Source organism: Peromyscus leucopus, chromosome 6 (genome assembly GCF_004664715.2).
Source record: "Peromyscus leucopus breed LL Stock chromosome 6, UCI_PerLeu_2.1, whole genome shotgun sequence".
NCBI classification, from domain to species: domain Eukaryota; kingdom Metazoa; phylum Chordata; class Mammalia; order Rodentia; family Cricetidae; genus Peromyscus; species Peromyscus leucopus.
In genome coordinates, this window is record NC_051068.1 from 43666470 (window position 1) to 43687114 (window position 20645).

At 39.3% G+C, this 20645-nt stretch overlaps 1 protein-coding gene across 3 annotated transcripts in view; it reads left to right on the forward strand.

Moving 5' to 3' along the window:
* Positions 1 to 20645, forward strand: part of Lekr1 (leucine, glutamate and lysine rich 1) — a 186615-nt gene that overhangs the window by 8669 nt on the left and 157301 nt on the right. For 2 of the 3 annotated variants that reach the window (XM_028888675.2, XM_028888676.2), the window contains one exon: positions 12671 to 12885. The exons of the other annotated variant lie outside the window; for it this stretch is intronic. In XM_028888675.2, coding sequence (XP_028744508.1) covers positions 12671 to 12885 — 215 coding nt within the window. The remainder of the gene's footprint in view (positions 1 to 12670; positions 12886 to 20645) is intronic. 3 annotated transcript variants of the gene reach the window in all.

The window sequence follows — 20645 nt, forward strand, 5'->3', positions numbered from 1 at the left end:
TTTTTCAGGTCATTTTGGACCACTGTGGCTAGGTTCAGATTTTATATTGAGTTAAAGCAGAGAATAAAAGAAAGTGGTCTTAGGAATGTTAGATCTAGAATCTTGGAAGGTGGTGGTGGTGGTGGTGTATGTGTGGTTTAAAACTCTTGTAGTTTTGACACCTTATGATGAAAACTGTGTAATTTATGGAAACACTATTTACTTAATGCTGTGATCCAAAAGTAATTCATTAGTAAAAATATTTTTAAAACATTCTATCCCTAGTGCTGGGATTAAAAGTGTACACCACCACTACCTAACAAATTTCTTGAGTTTTAGTACTGGATATAATCTATGTTGTGAATGCACCAGTTCATTTAATCATTCATCTTTTGAACTGTATATGTATTGTTTCCAGATTTTGGCTAACACATACAAGGCATTTACATGAACATATGTTTTTTATTTTGTAATATAAATACCCAAGGACCTACGGTAGGTTTAGTTTTTAAGAGATGATAAATTGATTCTTAGAGTGAATATACAATTTTATATTCTTCCCTGCAGTATCCACTTAGCTGAGTGATCTACTTTTCCAAATCTTTACCAGCATTTGGGAATGTCAGTAGGTGTAGTGATCGCACTGGAGATTTAATTTGTATATATATTTTTAAATCTAGTAATAGAGAACATCATATGCTGTAGTGGGTAGCCATTCCAGCTTGGATCTGGAAGTTCCAACCCCCATTGAGACTCTGGCAACTGTCACGCCTACGAGGCGGGGCGAGGGGAGGCGCCTGGGGACCCGAGAGCTGGATGGGCGAGCGCTCTCTCTGTGCGCTCGCTCGGTGCCAGGACGCTGAACGATGAAGGTGGACTGTGCAGAGTTCCGGAGAACACCGCTGGGTTGCGTTACACCTTCCCCAGACCCTGCGACCTACCCATTACTTAATTTGTGAGTTACGCCATTAAATAAATATCCTTTTAACTACGTGGAGTGGCCAAAATAATTTCTCCAATAATATGCTTATTTGGTATTTGGTTAGTGTTAACTGTCAGTTTAATAGATTGTAGAATTACATGGGAGGTGGACTTCTGAGCATGCTTGAAGGGCATTATCTTGATTACGGTTGAGGTGGGAAGACCTGCCCACTGTGGGTGACACCATTCCCTTGCTGGGATCCTGAACTGTGTAGAGAAGGAGAGCTGACCAGCAGGATGTGTTCAACATTCTCTGCTTTCTGATGGTGACCAGCAGCTTCAGGCTTCTGCCTCCTTAACACGCCTGCCTTAATACATTGTACCGTTGAACTGTGAGCCAGAGTAAATTCCTCCTCCTATAAATTGCTTTTCTCAGAGTATTTTATCATGGCAAAGAAAAAGAAATTACCAGTATCTGTGTGTCCTTTTCGGTCAAATGTTTCTTCATGTTCTTTGTTGTTCTTCTAATTGTTTGTAAATTGTTGTTTTCAGAATTCTATTTTTTTTTTCTTTTGGTTTTTTGAGACAAGGTTTCTTTGTGTAGCCCTGGCTGCCCTGGAACTAGCTCTGTAGACCAGGCTGACCTCGATTAAAGGCATGAGCCACCACTGCCTGGCCAGTTCAGAATTATTTATATAATTTGGCGACTGACCATGTATATGGTCTGAAAATATTTTCTCCTGATATGTAGCTTGTGTTTTTAATAATTTTTACAGGTTTGGATTTTTTTTTTTAAAGCAAAGATGTTTAACTTTGTTGAAGCTCAAGTTGTCAAGATTTTTATTTACAGACAGTGGTGGTTTGAATAGGTATGCCCCCATTGAATACCTATTGAATGCTTGGCCCATAGGGAGTGGCACTATTAGGAGGTATGACCTTGTTGGAATAAGTGTGTCACTGTGGGAGTGGGCTTTGAGGCTTTGATGGCTGCTCTTCCAGAGGACCCGGGTTCAATGCCCAGCACCCACATGACAGCTCACAGCTGTCTGTAACTCCTGTTCCAGGGGATCTGATTACCGAATACAGACATACTGGCAGGCAAAACACTGATTTATATAAAGTAAAAATAAATATTAAAAAATACAAAATTAGAAACCATAATAAACAAAAGATCAGTAAGGCAAAAAATGCCCATACCAAGCAATGTGAGACAAAATACTCTCCAAAAATATCTTTGAGTTCATTTTGTGTTGGTCATCTACTGCTGGGCATAGGACCTGCCCTTGAGTGTGGTTTGTGCCTTACCTGGCAGCACAAGGCTGTTAGATGCTTTTTGTAGTTAAGTATGGTCAGGAATGCTGACAAAGGTTAGAAGCCTAATTTAATTTTTAAAAGTTATCATTTTTATATTAATTATAATTTTAAGAGCATAAACACTGCATTTATGAAGTTTGTTTTTATATTTATTTATTTATTTATTTATTTATTTATTTATTTATTTATTTATTTTTTAAGCCAGGGTTTCTCTGTGTAGCTTTGGAGCCTGTACTGGAACTCACTGTGTAGACCAGGCTGGCCTCGAACTCACGGAGATCCACCTGCCTCTGCCTCCTGAATGCTGGGATTAAAGGCCACCACCATCTGGCTTTAATGTATCTTTTAAGTGGATCTGCGTTTGTTTAATATATTCTACTTGTTAATGCTGCCTCCGGCAGAAGAGGCAGGAACTTCCTGTTAATGACGGCCCTTTTGTCAGGAGTGACAACATGTTATTATGTTACTTTGGAAATGAGATGATAGAACATTGAGTTAGAAGAAGTGAGCACAAATTACAACTCACAACAAGTACAGAACTTTTACTTGCTTCATTTGGATCCATAATTACAGTATTTCATAACATCTCAAGCTTCAGAAAATGTCCCAAGCAATTAGTCCATCAGACACTAAAAATTTGAAAATGGTTATATCCTTTCTGTCACAGTTTTGCCTGTAGAAAACTATTTATAATTGAACAGCCCTGAAAATCTATGTGGGTTGTATATTTATTTAAGAGATGATTTAGGGCCCCCATATTATGCTTGGCCAAATCTGGAGACCATTCTTTTGGGCCTATTATTATTTTATTGTTTTGTTTCCAGATCACAATTTGATGAACATTTAGAAAAACCTCTAAAATGCATTGCTTTACTTATTTTAGCTTTTCATCCCTTGATTGTTATGATGAATATATCTATTTTAATACCTTTCACAATGTGAAGCTTATATGGTTTGTTTCATATATCCAGCTGCAAGTCTACTGTAACTATCAAGAATTTTTTTTTAGAATAAGAATAAGGCATTTTCCAGGAGGAGGAAAAAGACTGTGACTAAAGGACAAAATTTAGGGTTAAAATGCCTTAGAGTAAGCAATAGAATCTTCTAATTAATGAGATGAATCAAAACTCAGGATGAGCAAAGGGTCTTCTAGGAAGTACCCATCTGTTCTCAATGAATTTAGCTTCTGAAGGACTGACAGTATTTTGAATGGGATTGGAGAGTCACTCTTGTTATCTTGAAACCTGCTAGAGAGGATAATATGCAAATGCTGTTCCATGAATGAAATGCTATTGACTGACAAGTAAGCCTCATTTTATTCCAGACAAGACTTTAAGAGTACATTATTAAAGTGTGGCTTATCAGGGTTAGTTTTTTTTTTTTTTTTTTTTTTTTTTTTTTTTTTTTTTTTTGAGACAGGGTCATAGTGTATAGCCCTGGCTAACCTGGGAACTCATTATGTAGACCAGGCTGGCTTGAACTATTGGAAACCTACCACTTGTGCCTCCTGAGTGATGGGATTAAAGGCCTGCACTACCATACCTGGGTACATGAGTAAAGGCTCTAACCCTTGGACCAATTTTACATTCACTAAGGTAGCACATGAGCCTTGCTATTTCATTTAATTTTTTCTTTATTATACTTATTTTAAGTGTATTTATATGTGCCACAACACATGTGCAGAGATGTCTCATAGGAGCTGGTTCTTGCCTTCCATCATGTGGATCCCAGGGATTGACTTTAGTTTGTGAGGCTTGACAGTAAACATCTTTACCTGTTGGGCTATCTTGCCCATTTCCATTTCTTTTTCTTTCTTTCTTTCTTTCTCTCTCTCTCTCTCTCTCTCTTCTTCTCTCTTCTCTTCTCTTCTTTCCTTCTTCCTTCTTCTTCTTCTTTCTTTCTTTCTTTCTTTCTTTCTTTCTTTCTTCCTTTCTTTCTTTCTTTCTTTTTTCTTCCTTCCTTCCTCTCTCTCTCTCTTTTCTTTTCTTTCTTTTTTTTTTTTTAGATTTTTAAATTGTATGCATATGACTGGCTTACTTGCATATATAAATATGCACTGCATTTGTTCCTGATTCCCATGAAGGTTGAGAAGGGGGCATTGGATCCCCTGGAACTAGAGTTACAGTTGGTTGTGAGCCACCATTCAGATGCTGGGAACTGAACACAGGTCCTTGGCAGAGCAACAAGTACCCTTAAGGTCTGAGCCATCTCTCCAGCCCTCACTTATTTTTGTGTCTGTGGTTACTAGCTCTCAGAACTATAATAGGCATAGAATACATGAACTTTATGAAGCTGTCTGATAAAGTTTGTCTTACTATGTATGAATATACGAGGTATGAATAACTTTAGGGTAGTTGCAGAGATAATTAATACTTGCATAATGAGATCTATTGGAACAGTATTTAGTCAGTGGGACTCGTGTCAACTAAGGTGATGTGGTGTGTGAAGTTCCAGCCTCAAAACATATCGAACATATATCTTAAGTGTGTGTGTGTGTGTGTCTATAAATCTGTATATATATACACACATGTGTGACATATGCTGTTTTATATGCATATATTTGAATGTAGATGATGTAAGATACATACTTACATTAACATTTGTAGTTCTGCACTTGTATCTGAAAGCCTAGTGCTCACAGAAGAGATTAGAAATATTGGCTTCAAGGAGTAAGGGAAAAAAAGAATATAAAGTCTGGACAAAGATCCCAAAATGTGAGTAGGACATTCAGTTATCAAGAGGAACTGTGGTGAGGAACTGGAAGGCCATTAGGCCTAGGACATAGACTCTTCCCATTATTTTTTTTTTCTCTCTTTAGAGTCACAGTGTCTTGTTCTCAGCTTATTTCTGTGTGTTTCAGCCCAGTAATATGGCTAATTATGTACCATACACAGGATGCTTCACCCTTATAGTTGCTAGGAAAACCTAACTGCCTAACTCTTCAATACTTCCTTTTATATTATTCCATAAGGTCACTTATTCCTGCCTAGAGGTTGGGTCTTCCATGTCCAAAGTGTAATTTGGGGCTATCAATCAGTGATGGTGAGGGTGGGTGTGTAGACAAAGTCAGTCACATTGCTAAGCAGAACAGTATGTATGTAGTTAAACAGGGGCATTGATTAGCATGATGTCAGTTGCACTGTCTGCTATAACACAAAATTGCTGAAATATGAAGAGTGATTCAGACTCAGGTTCTCTTAGAAAGTATTGCTAGCAATGTTGCCAGTAAGATGCTTGAGTCCTTCCTTGTTCTCTTCTCTAAGATCTGCCACACTGAGCCATTCTGTTCTAGATGTCATGTTGGGAAACACACAGGACAAGTTCAGGGAAAACTAGAATGAGATGGAGATTAGAAAGCTTGTTATTGCCGGGTGGTGGTGGCGGCGGTGGCGCACGCCTTTAATCCCAGCACTCGGGAGGCAGAAGCAGGCGGATCTCTGTGAGTTCGAGGCCAGCCTGGTCTACAAAGCGAGTTCCAGGAAAGGCGCAAAGCTACACAGAGAAACCCTGTCTCGAAAACAAAAAAAACAAAAAACAAACAAACAAACAAACAAACAAAAAAAAAGCAAGCTTGTTATCTATGAAAAAAATGGAAGGAACTGGAGGTGGTTATCTGAGGATGAGGAAACACGGCGCATTCCTGATTGCTTTCTTGAACTGTTAGAAGAAGCAAGCTGTCTAGATCTTAGAATGAGCCGTGTGTGGCAGAGACTGTGGATTTTTGCATGGATTTCCTGGGAGACAAAATTGGCAGAAGATGGAATAGACTGCTTTGGAAAGGAGTTTATCATCCTTAGGGATGTCAGCATAGAGACTAAACAATATGCCTCTGTCAGAGTAGACCCAAAGAACACATCTAAAGCTTAAACCAGGTCATTTATGATTTCTTTCAAACCTATTTTATAAATCTATACATTTGGTATCAGAGGTGGGGGATTGACACAATCATTCACACATTGCATTCTGGTGTTTGATTTGAAATTGTTAAGTGAGGCTATTTTATTTTATAACATTTGTTACTAGTTTGTTCCAAGTGACACTTGTGCAATGGATAGGTAGATGTGCTGTAACATAGATACAGGGACACCTTCTACATCCCTGCTGTGACATAGATAGATACAGGGACACCTTCTACATCCCTGTGCTGTGTCATAGTTACAGGGACACCTTCTACATCCCTGTGCTGTGTCATAGTTACAGGGACACCTTCTACATCCCTGTGCTGTGTCATAGTTACAGGGACACCTTCTACATCCCTGTGCTGTGTCATAGTTACAGGGACACCTTCTACATCCCTGTGCTGTATCATAGTTACAGGGACACCTTCTACATCCCTGTGCTGTGTCATAGTTACAGGGACACCTTCTACATCCCTGTGCTGTGTCATAGTTACAGGGACACCTTCTACATCCCTGTGCTGTGTCATAGTTAAAGGGACACCTTCTACATCCCTGTGCTGTGTCATAGTTACAGGGACACCTTCTACATCCCTGTGCTGTGTCATAGTTACAGGGACACCTTCTACATCCCTGTGCTGTGTCATAGTTACAGGGACACCTTCTACATCCCTGTGCTGTGTCATAGTTACAGGGACACCTTCTACATCCCTGTGCTGTGTCTGTGCTGTGTCATAGTTACAGGGACACCTTCTACATCCCTGTGCTGTGTCATAGTTACAGGGACACCTTCTACATCCCTGTGCTGTGTCATAGTTACAGGGACACCTTCTACATCCCTGTGCTGTGTCATAGTTACAGGGACACCTTCTACATCCCTGTGCTGTGTCATAGTTACAGGGACACCTTCTACATCCCTGTGCTGTGTCATAGTTACAGGGACACCTTCTACATCCCTGTGCTGTGTCATAGTTACAGGGACACCTTCTACATCCCTGTGCTGTGTCATAGTTACAGGGACACCTTCTACATCCCCTGCTGTGTCATAGATACAGGGACACCTTCTACATCCCTGCTGTGTCATAGTTACAGGGACACCTTCTACATCCCTGTGCTGTGTCATAGTTACAGGACACTTTACATCTGTGTTCATAGATACAGGGACACCTTCTACATCCCTGTGCTGTGTCATAGTTACAGGGACACCTTCTACATCCCTGTGCTCTGTCATAGATACAGGGACACCTTCTACATCCCTGTGCTGTGTCATAGTTACAGGGACACCTTCTACATCCCTGTGCTGTGTCATAGTTATAGGGATACTTTCTACTGTCTCAAGGGAGGTTGCATTAAGAAGAAACACTTTGACCAGGTATGGTGTGTTGCCTATAATCCCAGTATTGGAGACAATAAAGTAGAAGGTGGTGGGTTGGAGACCATTTTGGGCCAGTTACTGAATTCCAAGCCATGATAAGACATGTTTTTTTAAGTTGTTATTGAACAATCTAAGAATTGATTTTACTTTGGTGCCCTGGAGCTCTCTTACCTTTATGAAAGTGAATCAAACATAGGATACCCAAGGATTATTTTTTCTTAAGACAGCAAAAAAGAAGGGTCTTTTTCCTGGCTTGTTTTTTCACTGCCCTTGTATAGACCAGAGAGACACACACTTTATCTGAAGAACACAAGAACTCATATGCCCATAATAGATAAGTACAATATGGTACATAAATACATAAGTATCGGTTCTTAAAAAGACTTGGGTTTAATTTTAACATCCTTACCTTTTAGCGGGTTATGAAACTTCAGGAGTCTCAGTTTTATTCTATAAAATGAGTATAGCAAAGAAGAAAATAAGTTCAAAATGCTTTTTCTACTGTAGCTTTGGATAGAATGTTAAATTCTATAGAAATCCTAAAATGCTGAAGCTGAGTAAGAATGTAGAGTTCATTTGGTATAGCAAAGAAGAAAATAAGTTCAAAATGCTTTTCCTACTGGAGCTTTGGATAGAATGTTAAATTCTATAGAAATCCTAAAATGCTGAAGCTGAGTAAGAGTGTAGAGTTCATTTGGTTCAGTGCCATAATTTTATAAATGAGTAAAGTAGGATCTGAAAAACTCAGGTTTCTAGAATAGTGGTTCTCAACTTTTTCAATGCTGTGACCCTTTAGTACAATTCTTCCATGTTGTGGTGATGCCAACCATAAACTTATTGCTACTTTGTAACCAAAAGTTTTTTTGTGTCCACTGTGGTTGTATTGTGTTCCCCAAAATATTGTGTACTCTAATAAATTTATCTGGGGTCAGAAACAGACAGCACTAGATACAAAGCTAGAAAATGGACTACACTTTAATCTAGATTCAGAGATAGAAATCTCTGATCTCTTGAGTTCAAGCAATGAAATACAAGCATGGTGACACACATTTAATCCAAAAGCAGCTTTAATCAGGAGTGTTAGAAAGCAAAAAATATATAAGCGTGAGACCAAAAACTAGAAGCTTTTGCTGGTTAAGATTTTGCTGGTTAAACATTCAGCTTTGAGCAGTAATTCAGTGAACCATCGATGATATCAGAGCCTCCAGTCTGAGGAGACAAGACAGCTGAGACCGCAAGTAGATAGCTTGGCTTGTTCTGTCTCTCTGATCTACCAACATGAACCCCAATAACTCGCCTCAGGTTTGATTTCATTAATAAGAACTTTTAAGATTCCTGCTACAGTCCACAGCTGCTTCCACCTAAGTAAATACACAGAGGCTTACATTAATTAAATCTGCCCTGCCATTAGCTCAGGCCTACCATTGACTAGGTCTTACATTTAAACTTAGACCGTTTCTGTTAATTTATATGTTGCCACATGTTCTGTGTCTTTACCTGTGTGCCATTACATGCTACTCCCTGGATGGAGGGCTGGCATCTCCTGACTCTTCCTTCCTCTTCCCAGAATTCTCCTTGTCTGCTTATCCCACCTATACTTCCTGCCTGGCTACTGGCCAATCAGCATTTTATTAAACCAGTGTACAAAAGCATTATTCCACAGTATTCCCCCTTTTCTGTTTAATTAAAACGGAAGGTTTTAACTTTAAAACAGTAAAATTACATATAACAAATGGTTATCAAGCAAGAATTACATTTATAATGTCTGATCTATTTGTACTTGGCAAAACTAAAGAAAATATTCTATCTATCCTATGTTTTTGAGTCTAAAGTTTTATATCTAATTTATTTATCTTTTATCATAACCAAGGAAAATTATAACTATCTAGTCTTCAACTACATCAAAGACCTCAGAAGGATACAATATTACCTAAGTAAACAAGAAGAACATTGTAAGCAACTTCTAAAAATCTAGAATGACAGAGACAGCTGTCTGCCTGGACAGTCATCCAATGTTCCTCTGTAACATTGGGGCATCCATATTCATTCCATAGGTCTAGTCTCTCAGTCATTTTTTTTTCTCTGTGTCTGGCAGTTTCTTCTGTGAAGCAGAAACCTGAAGGACCATTTTGCCTTGCAAAGTTCAGTGGTCACCTTTATATGGGTCCTGCATGTCCAGTTGATACAATATTTTGTCAGGTAGTCCAGGCAAGAACAGTTTCTTGCCCAAATGGCTATTTTTGTCAAGAAGAAGAAGGTGGACTCCATATGGAGTGTCTTCAATGCCTATCTTTCTCTCTGAAGTAAATGGGTGTTGCTAGGAACAGATGTGTCTCGATGTCCAGAAAAGTCTAAGTTTTTAAAACATTTTAAATGCCATATTCTATAGGTCTTTGAAGTGTTTGAAGATTACCTACCTAATTGAAATATGTCTATTTATGCCTAGAAAACCTAACATGACTATAAGTTTGATTATTATAAATCTATATTTCTTAATTATCTATTACAGCTTAAATGAATTACATAAACATAATACCTTAAACAAGAGTAGAAATACATACATACATACATATATATATATATATATATAAAATAACCAAATCAACTCTAAATTTGTATCAATAAACTAAAATCCATAGCAATGTAAAACAGTTTTAAACAAGTTGTTGCTCTTTAAAAGTAGGTTCATTAATCTACCCTTTTATCATATCTATACTATCCCCTTTTATTTTTTAGAAAGAGATTGCATTTATAATCAACCTGCTTTAAATAAAAATAAACATTCATAAACAATATTTTAGGAATTTGGGCATAGCTTCTCATACTACTTCCTGCTGGATAAGGGCGCTGGCAATCTAACGGGGATCCTGTGAAAATTAAGAATTATGGTCAGGTCCTGACTGAAGTAGTCTGTGAGGCTCCATTGTCTGAGCCAGTTGCCTTGAAACCATTCTAGATGTTGGATCATCTGGGCCATGGTGTGATCGGGGACCTTTCAGGGGGTCTTAGATGGTCAAACCTGATGTATCTTAATCTGGAGCAAATCTATAGCCTCTTGCTTCCTGTGGAAACAGAAACAGAGCCTCCTTTCCAAAGCAACATATCCTTAAATCCAAATTTTGAAGTCAAGATATATGTGTGTGTGTGTGTGTGTGTGTGTGTGTATTAGGCTTAATTTAGAAGCTTTTACAGTCAAATGTCTTTCTGCAGTTAAAAATATCAAGACAACACAATCCAGATTCTCTGTGTAATATCCATCTTTACATGGCTTATTTTATTATACTACCTTTACTGTTTCTTTAAAGACTTATTTTTTAAAACTATTTCATTATACAGCTGTCTATATTAATTTTCTTCTCTCTTCCAAGCCTAAGTACATTTTTACACACATGTAAACTGTTTAGGGTTTATCTGATCTGAATCTGCCTTATTATGAATCTATTGTTTTAAATTGCAGCATTACTAGGACTGAAATGGCAACTTTGGCTGCTGGCTCTCTCCACCTCAGCTTTCCAACATGGTGGTGATACATTTACCACCAGCTCTGGCTCTGGGAGCCTTGTGTACCACCAACTCTCGGAATCAGTGGGTCTATGCCTCCATTAAAGCAGCATGTAGCCCAGAAACTTTTTTTTTTTTTTTTTTGGTCTGTACTAGGAAAGGCTAAATCTATCATGCACCACACTGTGCAGCTTGGTGATGCCTCTGTGAACTGTGGCGAGAATCTGTAGCCATGCCACTTAGCTCATGGAGGCAGGCAGCCAACTCCATCTCACAGGCAGCTGTCAGGAGATGAGTTTGTGCTGTTGTTTCATTAGACTGTGCGACTAGGAAGCCCAGTATGGCTCTGTTTCTGTGTATTTAGAATCTTTAAACTTTTTTAGGTCTATATGGCTCAATGCCTCACGGTGAGTGCCAAATGTAGCTAAAAGTTTTTCTATGTCCTGCCTGGTCTGCAGCCCTCAGACCCAAGTAAATACACAGAGGCTTATATTAATTAAAACTGTTCCGCCATTAGCTTAGGCCTACCATTGACTAGCTCTTACACTTAAACTCAGCCCATTTCTGTTAATTTATATGTTGCCACGTGTTCCGTGGCTTTACCTGTGTGCCATACATGCTTCTCTCTGGATGGTGGGCTGGCGTCTCCTGACTCAGCCTTTCTCTTTAGAATTCTCCTTGTCTGCTTATCCTGCCTATCCTGGCTACTAGCCAATCAGCATTTTTTAACACCATGTAGAAAAGCATTATTCCACAGCATTCATTTTTGTTACTGTTATGAATAGTTATATAAATATCTAATATGCAGGGTATCTGATATGCAACCCCTGTGAAAGGGTCATTTGACCCCAAAGGGGTCATGACCCACAGGTTCAGAATCACTGATCTAGAGGGCCATAGCGTAGTTGGCAGTGAAATGCCATGGGTTTTTTTCTGACAGTATAGTAAACTCATCTGAGAACTAAAGTTGTATGGATATTTTTAGCATTTTTAGTTTTGTTTTGTGAAAGATATTTCAAGAGTAACTATTTCTTACTGATACCACAGAGAAATCATGTAGCTGGAGTTTTCCTGCCTCCACGTCAGACAATCTCTGCCACCCCCAGCCACACCCTCACCCAACCAAATTACACAGAACTTATATTGCTTTCAACTGTATGCGTGCACTTCTTGCTACTTGCTTATAGCTTAATTAGTCATTTCATACATCTATACTTGATGTCATGCAGCGCTGTGTTCTCTGCTTCCTTTTTTTTTTTTTTTTTTTCTCTCTGTTAGTCCGCTATATTGCTAGCCACGCCGATCAGTTTTATTTATTAACCAATCAGAACAACTTAATACAACATCCCCAGCACAGCAAGTGAGACATTCAAACACCTGCACTCAGCCATTCCTAATCCTCTATACACCTGCTGGTAACCACAAACCCAAGAAGCTCCACAGACATACAAATCATCCCACAGCAAAATCATTTCTTTGAAAAAAATCTTTTCTCTTCCCAAGATTTGTGTTGATTTTAGAAGTTTTATCCAGGTGTAGGCAGTGTCATAATGACTATTCCAGCAGCATAGCTGACTGTGTATTTACTCTGTCTCACCAGCATGGTTGCATAACATCTTCGTTTGAACTTTAGTTTTCACAGTTAAAAACCTAACATTCCAATAAATATATGTTCTGTTTCCAGATGTCTCCTGAAGAAACAGTTTGTAAATACTGTGGCGTCAGCTACCTAATTCTTCATGAATTTAAGGCTATGGAAGAAAAACTGAAAGCAATGGAAAAAGAAATGAAATTTTATCAAGGAAGTGTAGACCGAGAAAAGAGACTTCAAGAAAAGCTGCAGTCTCTTAGCCACGAGTTTGACCAGTATAAAACTGACAGTGAATCCAAAGACAAAAGGTTGGAGTATGTTTTCTGTCTCTTATTTAGTTGGAAAGGAAACAGATTTGGGTGGCCTGGTGATACATGCCTGTATTGCCAGCAATCAGGAGGCTGAGGCGGGAGCATTGTGAGTTCCAGGCCAGCTGTATATTTTCTATATCCTTTACTGTGCCTTTCTTTACCTTTATTATAAATAGTTCTCTGTTATGTTTGTAGCTTGGTATCTTAATAGATGATATTTAAAAGTAATATATTAAGTGTGTTCTGTGACTTTACCACTTACTTGTATGTACTGGAAATTGTTGCACATTATTGCATACAGATCTACCTTGCTTTTTATTGTGGCTGTGTTTTTCTTAGGAATATATAATAATTTACTTATCTTTTCTCTTTTCAATATTTATACTATTTCTGTTTATTATTATAGGTACTATTTATATTTATATTCCTTTAAACATATGTTTTTCCATAATATAAACTCTCAAAAACAAAAATACCAAAAGCAAATTCCAATTTAAGTTGTTGATAATTACTAAACCAAAATGTCCTTTGCAAATACATCATTAAGTTTGACTAAGTATTTAGGAACTGGCCATCCTTTATATTTTTTAAAATATTTTTTATTTTTGGTTGTGAGCCTAGCCTTTAACAGCTGAGCCATCTCTCCAGCCCTAATCCCAGTACTCGGGAGGCAGAGGCATGTGGATCTCTGTGAGTTTAAGGCCAGCCTGGGCTACTGAGTGAGTTCCATGAAAGGCGCAAAGCTACACAGAGAAACCCTGTCTCGAAAACAAACAAACAAACGAACAAACAAAAAACAAAAAACAAAAATAAAAAATAAAATTTTTTTTATTCTCCTGCATGAAAAAAAAGTTACTTCCTGGATATTTAACTTAGGTTTCTTTTTGTTAATGAACGTTAACTGTTTTTCACATGCACATCGATATTTCTTCCTCTCTTGATTAACTGCACACATACATTGTCCAAATTTCTATTGGGTTATTAGTTTACATGAGTCTTGTTTGTTTTGAGTCAGGGTCTCATGCAGTAAAGGATGATCTTGAAGTTCTGATCCTTCTGCCTCTACTTCCCAGTGTTGTCATGTATCACCACACCTGGTTTATGTGGTGCTAGGGATCAAACCCAGGGCTTTGTGCATGTTAGGCAAGCACTACAACGAGCTATATCCCCAATCCGTGGAGTTTTTAATATATTGTCCTTACACTTTTTATGTGTTAGTATTTTCTCATGGTTGCTTATCTTTTTACCGTGTCTTTTATAATTTTTGTTGTGTGTTCTTTTCTTTTTTAAAAGTACCATACTCAGCCAAATTCTGCCAGGGTTCTGTGTCATGAGACTTACTAATCCTAGCCTCAACACGGAGTTTATTGGAAGAACATGGAATGTTCGCCTGTTGAGATAAAGGAAAAATTTAGGTCTTCTGACTTTGGAAAAGGATGGGAAACAGATCCTGTTTAAGTCTCTTGCAGTAAATAACCCCTCTTCCTTCCTTGTATCATCCTCTTCAAGTCTGAAGACCGGTAAGAGTCTCACTGATGTCCTGATCCCACCTTTATAGCCTGAGAAAGGGAAGAACCTTGATGGACAGTTCTGTGAAGACTTCGTATAACAAAGGAAAAGATATCAATAAGAGAAATTCGGTTTTTGTTATCAGAAGGGAAAATATAAACCTGGCAAATGAAACATCCAGCACTGGAAAGAAAAATGACAATAATCCCAATTTAAAACTACAAGGAGCCGGGCCTTTAATCCCAGCACTCGGGAGGCAGAGCCAGGCAGATCTCTGTGAGTTCGAGGCCAGCCTGGGCTACCAAGTGAGCTCCAGGAAAGGCGCAAAGCTACACAGAGAAACCCTGTCTCAAAAAACCAAAAAAAAAAAAAAAAAAAAAAAAAAAACTACAAGGAAAAGCTTCTATGTATTACTTTATAGTGTTGTTTTAGAGGTAGCTTTTTAGTATAGTTGCAGTGAATTTTTATATATGATATGAGGTAGACTTGTGATTTTATGTTTTTTTTCTTGTTTTTCAAATATCTAGTTTGTTATCCTGACATGTTTGTTTAAATATGTCTCCCTTTCTCCCCTAATTTGAACTGCAGTTTATTAATTTCTAGCTTAATTTGGGCCCTCTATTTGGTGTTACTAATTCACTGTCTACCAATCATTCAGCACTATACTTAACCACTTTATCCTCAGGATATACTTATTATGATATTTTGCTGGGCAAGTCTTCATTTTTTTTTAGTGTCATCTTCTAGAATTCTAGAATCATTTATCAGATTTCATTTTATGATTTATACTCAGGTTGTATTTAGGGATCTTCAGAATTGACATTGTCACACAACACAATCTTCCTATTTCCCCTCTACTTATTCAGTTCTTAAAACTTCTCAATAACATTTTATATTTTTAGACATTTGCATATAATTATTGTTGCTGTTGGGGGTGGGTATTTTTCTTTATCACATATTCTAATATAAACATTACTGCTCTAAATCACTAATTACTGAATGCGAGTAATTTTTCTACATTGATTATATATCTAGCTCCTTTGCTTAATTAATTTTACTAGTTTTGTGTTTTTCACTTGATTTTCTTGAACATATATCACATGCATAGAACCTCATCACATCCTGTCCCATCAGATATTCCCTTTTGTTTAATCAGCTGTAGCTCCCTGGCCCGCCCGCTTGTCTTGTTGAACTGAACTGGTGCAGGTGGACGGCACACGTGCAGGTGCATGCTGTCTTCTTTCTCACTCAGTGTGGACTTGTCTGCTGTGCTTCTTTTTTGCTGTAGGTTTTTAAAGACTGTGTTTATCGACATGAGAGATTCCCCTGTTCTTGCTTTCTGAGGTTTCAATCAAGAATGATTACTGCTCTTTAACGAGTGCTGCTTGCCCCTCTTCCTTTAGTATGCTGGGATGATCATATGATCTCCCCTCTGTGCTGGTTAGGGATTTTTGTCAACTGGAAGACGAAAGGAGGAACTAAAACTGAGAAAATGCCCCATCAGAATGGCTTGTAGGCAGTTTCTTGATTGATGATTGATGAGGGAGAGTCTGGCCCTCGGTGGGTGGTGCCACTCCAGGCAAGTAGTCCTGGGTTGTATAAGAAAGCAGGCTGAGCAAGCAATAAGGGGTAAGCCAGCAAGCAGCCCTCCTTCATGGCTTCTGCTTCAGTTCCTGCCCTGACTTCCCTTCATAACGGGCTATACTCTAAAATGTAAGCTGAAATAAACCCTTTTCTTTCCAAGATGCCTTTCATCATGGTTTTTATCACAGGAATAGAAAGAAAACTAGAACATTCCCTTTGTTTTTTTACAGTATTTTCTATAGCCCAGGCTGGCTTCACTGTGTGAAGCAAGGGTGACTTTGAACTTCTCACCTTCCTTCTGCTCCCATGCTTGGCTTTAGTCTGTTATTGTAGTGAGTAAGAACGTATTTCCTAATAAGAAGCTATACTCATATTTTGAGTAAAAAGCCATTTTGATATGGCACTTATTTCAGTTTCCCTAAATTTTGTGCTTTTACCTCCCCCCTACTCTGTACTCTGTACTAGTTTTCCCAGAATAATCACATAAATATATGTATTTATGTGAGCATAGAAAGTGAAAAAGCATTACTTGCCATGAAAGTTAAAAAAATAAATATATAATAATGGGTTTGATAGACATGCCTTTAACTCCACTGCAAGTGAGGGTGCAGTGAACCCACCACATTAGACCATTCTGTGGGCAGAAAGAAAGGGTTATTGGGGATTACATTGCCAAGGCTATCTCTCAGGTGCCAAGAACAGCAAGAGGTGGAGAAAGCCTCACTAGTTTTAAGGAGACATGTTTTGTCAGGTGTGTGTGTGTGTGTGTGTGTGTGTGTGTGTGTGTGTGTGTGATGTGTGTGATGTGTGTGGTGGTGGTATGTGGGCCAGAACAGTCTGGGAACTAGCATGGGGACTTTGATCTGTTGCAGGCTTGTTTGTGTTAATCAGGAATTAGATTCCCCATTGCCAGATGTAGTAGGGAGCAGAGAAGGGAATTAATGGCTTGTCCTGACAAACAGAATCCTGCTTTATAAGATTTCTGAGGAATGCTGAGTTCTCTCTGTTTACTGGGTCGGAGCCCAGAGGTGAGCCCAGACTACCATTTAGGACATTGTCAACAGCACTGCAATTTGGGGGGGCCCACTTTAGTCCTAATACCCAGTGCTAGTGAGGAAGAGTCAGGTGGACCTCTGAGTTTGAGGCCAGCCTGGTCTACATAGTGAGTTCTAAGACAGCCAGGACTTTGTAGAGAGGAGACCCTCTTTCAAAAAAATCTTTTGTCTCTGTAATATAAAAAATAATTGCCAATGTTGATAATGATGTCTAAAAGTTTATGAAAAAAATTGTTTTTCTGATAGAGTGCTGACTTAATTTTCTAGTATTTTAAATAGTTCTGCTTTCATATTCACAGGTGAAGCAGCTTTCTCATGGCATAGGGACCAGTTTACACCAGTCTCTTACAGTGTTCTGTGTAGTCTAGGCAGCCCTTAAACTGGCAGTTACCTGCTTTGGCCAACCCAGGAATTAACAGGCCTGTGCCACCATGCCAACTTCACCAGACAGATTAACTAAGTCATGAATTGCCTGAGCCTACTTACTAAACATTTTGGTAGAAAACTGTATCTTCTTTGGGTAGAAAGACTATGATGACCCATTGTGTGTCCTAATTGTTACTGTTTTATTATTGATTTTTAGCCCCTTCTAACATCAGTTTTGGATATTATTTTTTAAACAATTAAACACATTGGTATTTCAAGTTCCTTGATGTTTAGTAATATATAGCTTCTTTTAAAATAAAAAAATTTTAAAACAAAAATTGAGTTTCAGGTTTTGTGAATGCCAGGCAAGTATTTTACCACTGAGCTCTGTTTTGCTCATTTGCCTGATTTGTAATCAGTTTGTTTCTTTTCTTGTTTGTTTGTTTGGTTTTGTTTTTTTGAGACAGGGTTTCTTGTGGAGGCCCACAGAGGCTTCCTAGTAAGACTTACTCAAGGTCAGAGAATCTGAGCTTGCTTTACCCAGCAGGGCTGCATAATGCGATGGTTTGGCCAAGGGTGTGGTTACCAGGTGTTTTGAAGGGTATGCACTTGGCTGTACGTTGCACTTTGATCTTGAGATGGGGAGGTCTTTTGCCTCTTCCCTGGGTAGTGGATAAAAAGTCCTTTGGAATATACCTCAAGGTGACTGGGTATTGACCCAGGGCCCTCCTGAAGCTATCCTGTGTCTCTGTCTTACACCTCCTTCTATCTTTCTATCTAATACTTACTCATTCTCCTCTCCTCCCCCCAAGAACCCTTCAAAAGGTGGGAGCCAGACTCCCACAGTTTCTCTGTGTATCCCTGGCTATCCTAGAACTAGCTCTGTTAAATCAGGCTGTCTCTGCTTCACAAGTGCAGAAATTAAAGGCATGCGCCACCACTGCCCGACTAGTTTGTTTTCTTGTTATTGAGAATTTATAGTTGTTATATGTTTTAGGAAATATACAAGTTCTATATCAGATTTATGTTTTGCTATTACTTTCTTCCAGTCTCTGGCTTGTCTTCACTTTCTGTCTGGCTTTTGTGATTAGAAGTTTTTTTTTTTGTTTTTTTTTTTTTCTGATGAAATCCAAGCTATAAAATCTAATAAGTAAGCTGGTGATACTAATTTCCCAGCAGGCTAGACTGCTATATATCTGGTCAATTCTGCCTTTTTTCAATGGTCATGGAGGAAGCTGCTGGTTACAGCTGGTGTTAATGTCACAGAACTGAAGAGCCATGATGTCTGGTTATTGATCAGAAATACTTCTGTTTAGGATTTCATTGGCTTTAAAGACTTAACTTCTAATCTAGGGATAAGTATATATTCACACACATTTGTAAGGAAGACCAGATTTCCATGGTAATCACTTGTAAGACAATAGCCTTTCTTTTGAGAGTCCAGTCATATGACTAGCTCTTTTGTTATTGTTCCACAAATCTCTGAAGTGACCCCCTCTTGGTTTTCTCCCTTGTTCCCATTGGGTAAATTCTTCAAGTTTTGCTGATGCCATTCTTTGTCATTCCATCAGGACTGGTGTGGGCGGAGGTACAGCTCCATCCTGCCACTCCCAGCAACCTGACAGTTCTTTCCAGAAACCTCTCTTCAGGTAAAGCCAATCCTTGACTTCACCACAGAAATGAATTTCAGGGTGAGCCAGTGTGAAACAGAACTGGATTTTATTAAGGCACATTTTAAACATAGATCTTAGGCACAGGACTACTAGAAAGAAGAGTTCAGGGTAGAATGCTGGCCGTGAGAGCCATACTTCTGACTTTGGTGAGTTCTGAAGTTATTATCTTCAAAGGGTTACTAAGAAATGCAAATGAAATCACAGGGTGGTTCCTGACATATAAATGAAAAAAAGAAATAAAAAGGAAGGATATGATTGCTCCTAGGTATGGTGTAGGAGAACATTTATTGTAGATAAAAGGGAGGGCACAACCAGAGGCAGAGACATTTGGGAAAGTCCAGAGTGGACATGATCCTGAACGATGCAAGGAGGGCCAAGAAGGGAACCAGGTGCAGCAGCCAGAGGAGCAAAAGGTAAAAAAGGAACAGCTGACCACAAATGGTCAGATTATATAGGGAAGAGCTTCTCTTCTCAGTGAGGATGGAGATTCATTCCCCATGGCCCTCAGAGATGCCAGTGTGGAAAGAAAGTGGCATGCTTACTACTACCAGCATGTACTGTTGTGTTCTTTCTTGGAGAAGGTTTGGGATAGAGTCCAAGTTCCCCACTGGTCTTGCTGACACTGCCCTGTTAGGGACACTGGAGCCTTGTTTCTTTCTGGAATTAAGGAGTTAAGAATCAGTTCCCAGCTCAGCCCCACTGACTCTGCACTTGAGGTGCATCCCAGGGGACAGGGTGGGGCGGTCTGGAAGGTCACTCCAGCTCCATTCTCCTGAAGCAGTAGAGTAGAGAGGTACAGGTTTCAGTTGTGTTTGGTCAAGGACGACAGGTATTGATGAAACTGTCTTCTGTGGTAGCCGCCCTTTTCTCAGTTAGCTCAGTGGGTCAGAATTCTCCTCTCTGTGCTCTGGGCAGTTCTGGCCTGGAAACCTCCATAGCACTGTGTGTGGAATATGAGGAGCAAGGAAACTCAGGAGCCTCACGCGCCGCGCACGACAATGACAGCAGGGACACAGAATTCTAACTGACCCATTGTGAAGTCTGGGGTGAACAACACGCTTACCTATCACCCCTTCACTCATCTCCACAGTTCCCAGGAATGTATCAGCACTCCAGACTGACCCAAAGTGAATTCAGACACCACTGCTGCTATCAGTGTGGTCATAGAACCTTCCTTTTCCAGAGGGCAACTGTTAATGTAGAGACTCACAGCTGGTCAAAATACTGAGAGTAAGTGAATAGTGAGTGCTCATCCCTTAGGGAGAAATCTCCACCACCCACCACAGGCTCTGGGAACATCCAGGAAGAGGGGTCAGAAAGACTGTAAGAGCCAGAGGATGGGGAGGAACACTGAAATGCTGCCTTCCTGGTATGGCATGGCTGTCACAATCACAAAGACAGAGCAGATGTGCACACACACACACACACACACACACACACACACACACACACACACAACGCATGGCATGGGGAAAGAAGGGAACTTGCTGGGAAGAAGGAACCAGCAAGGGAACAGGGAGAGCAATGGGCTGTCTTGGCTTCCCTTCTGTGGCTGTATAGACTGTTCTGT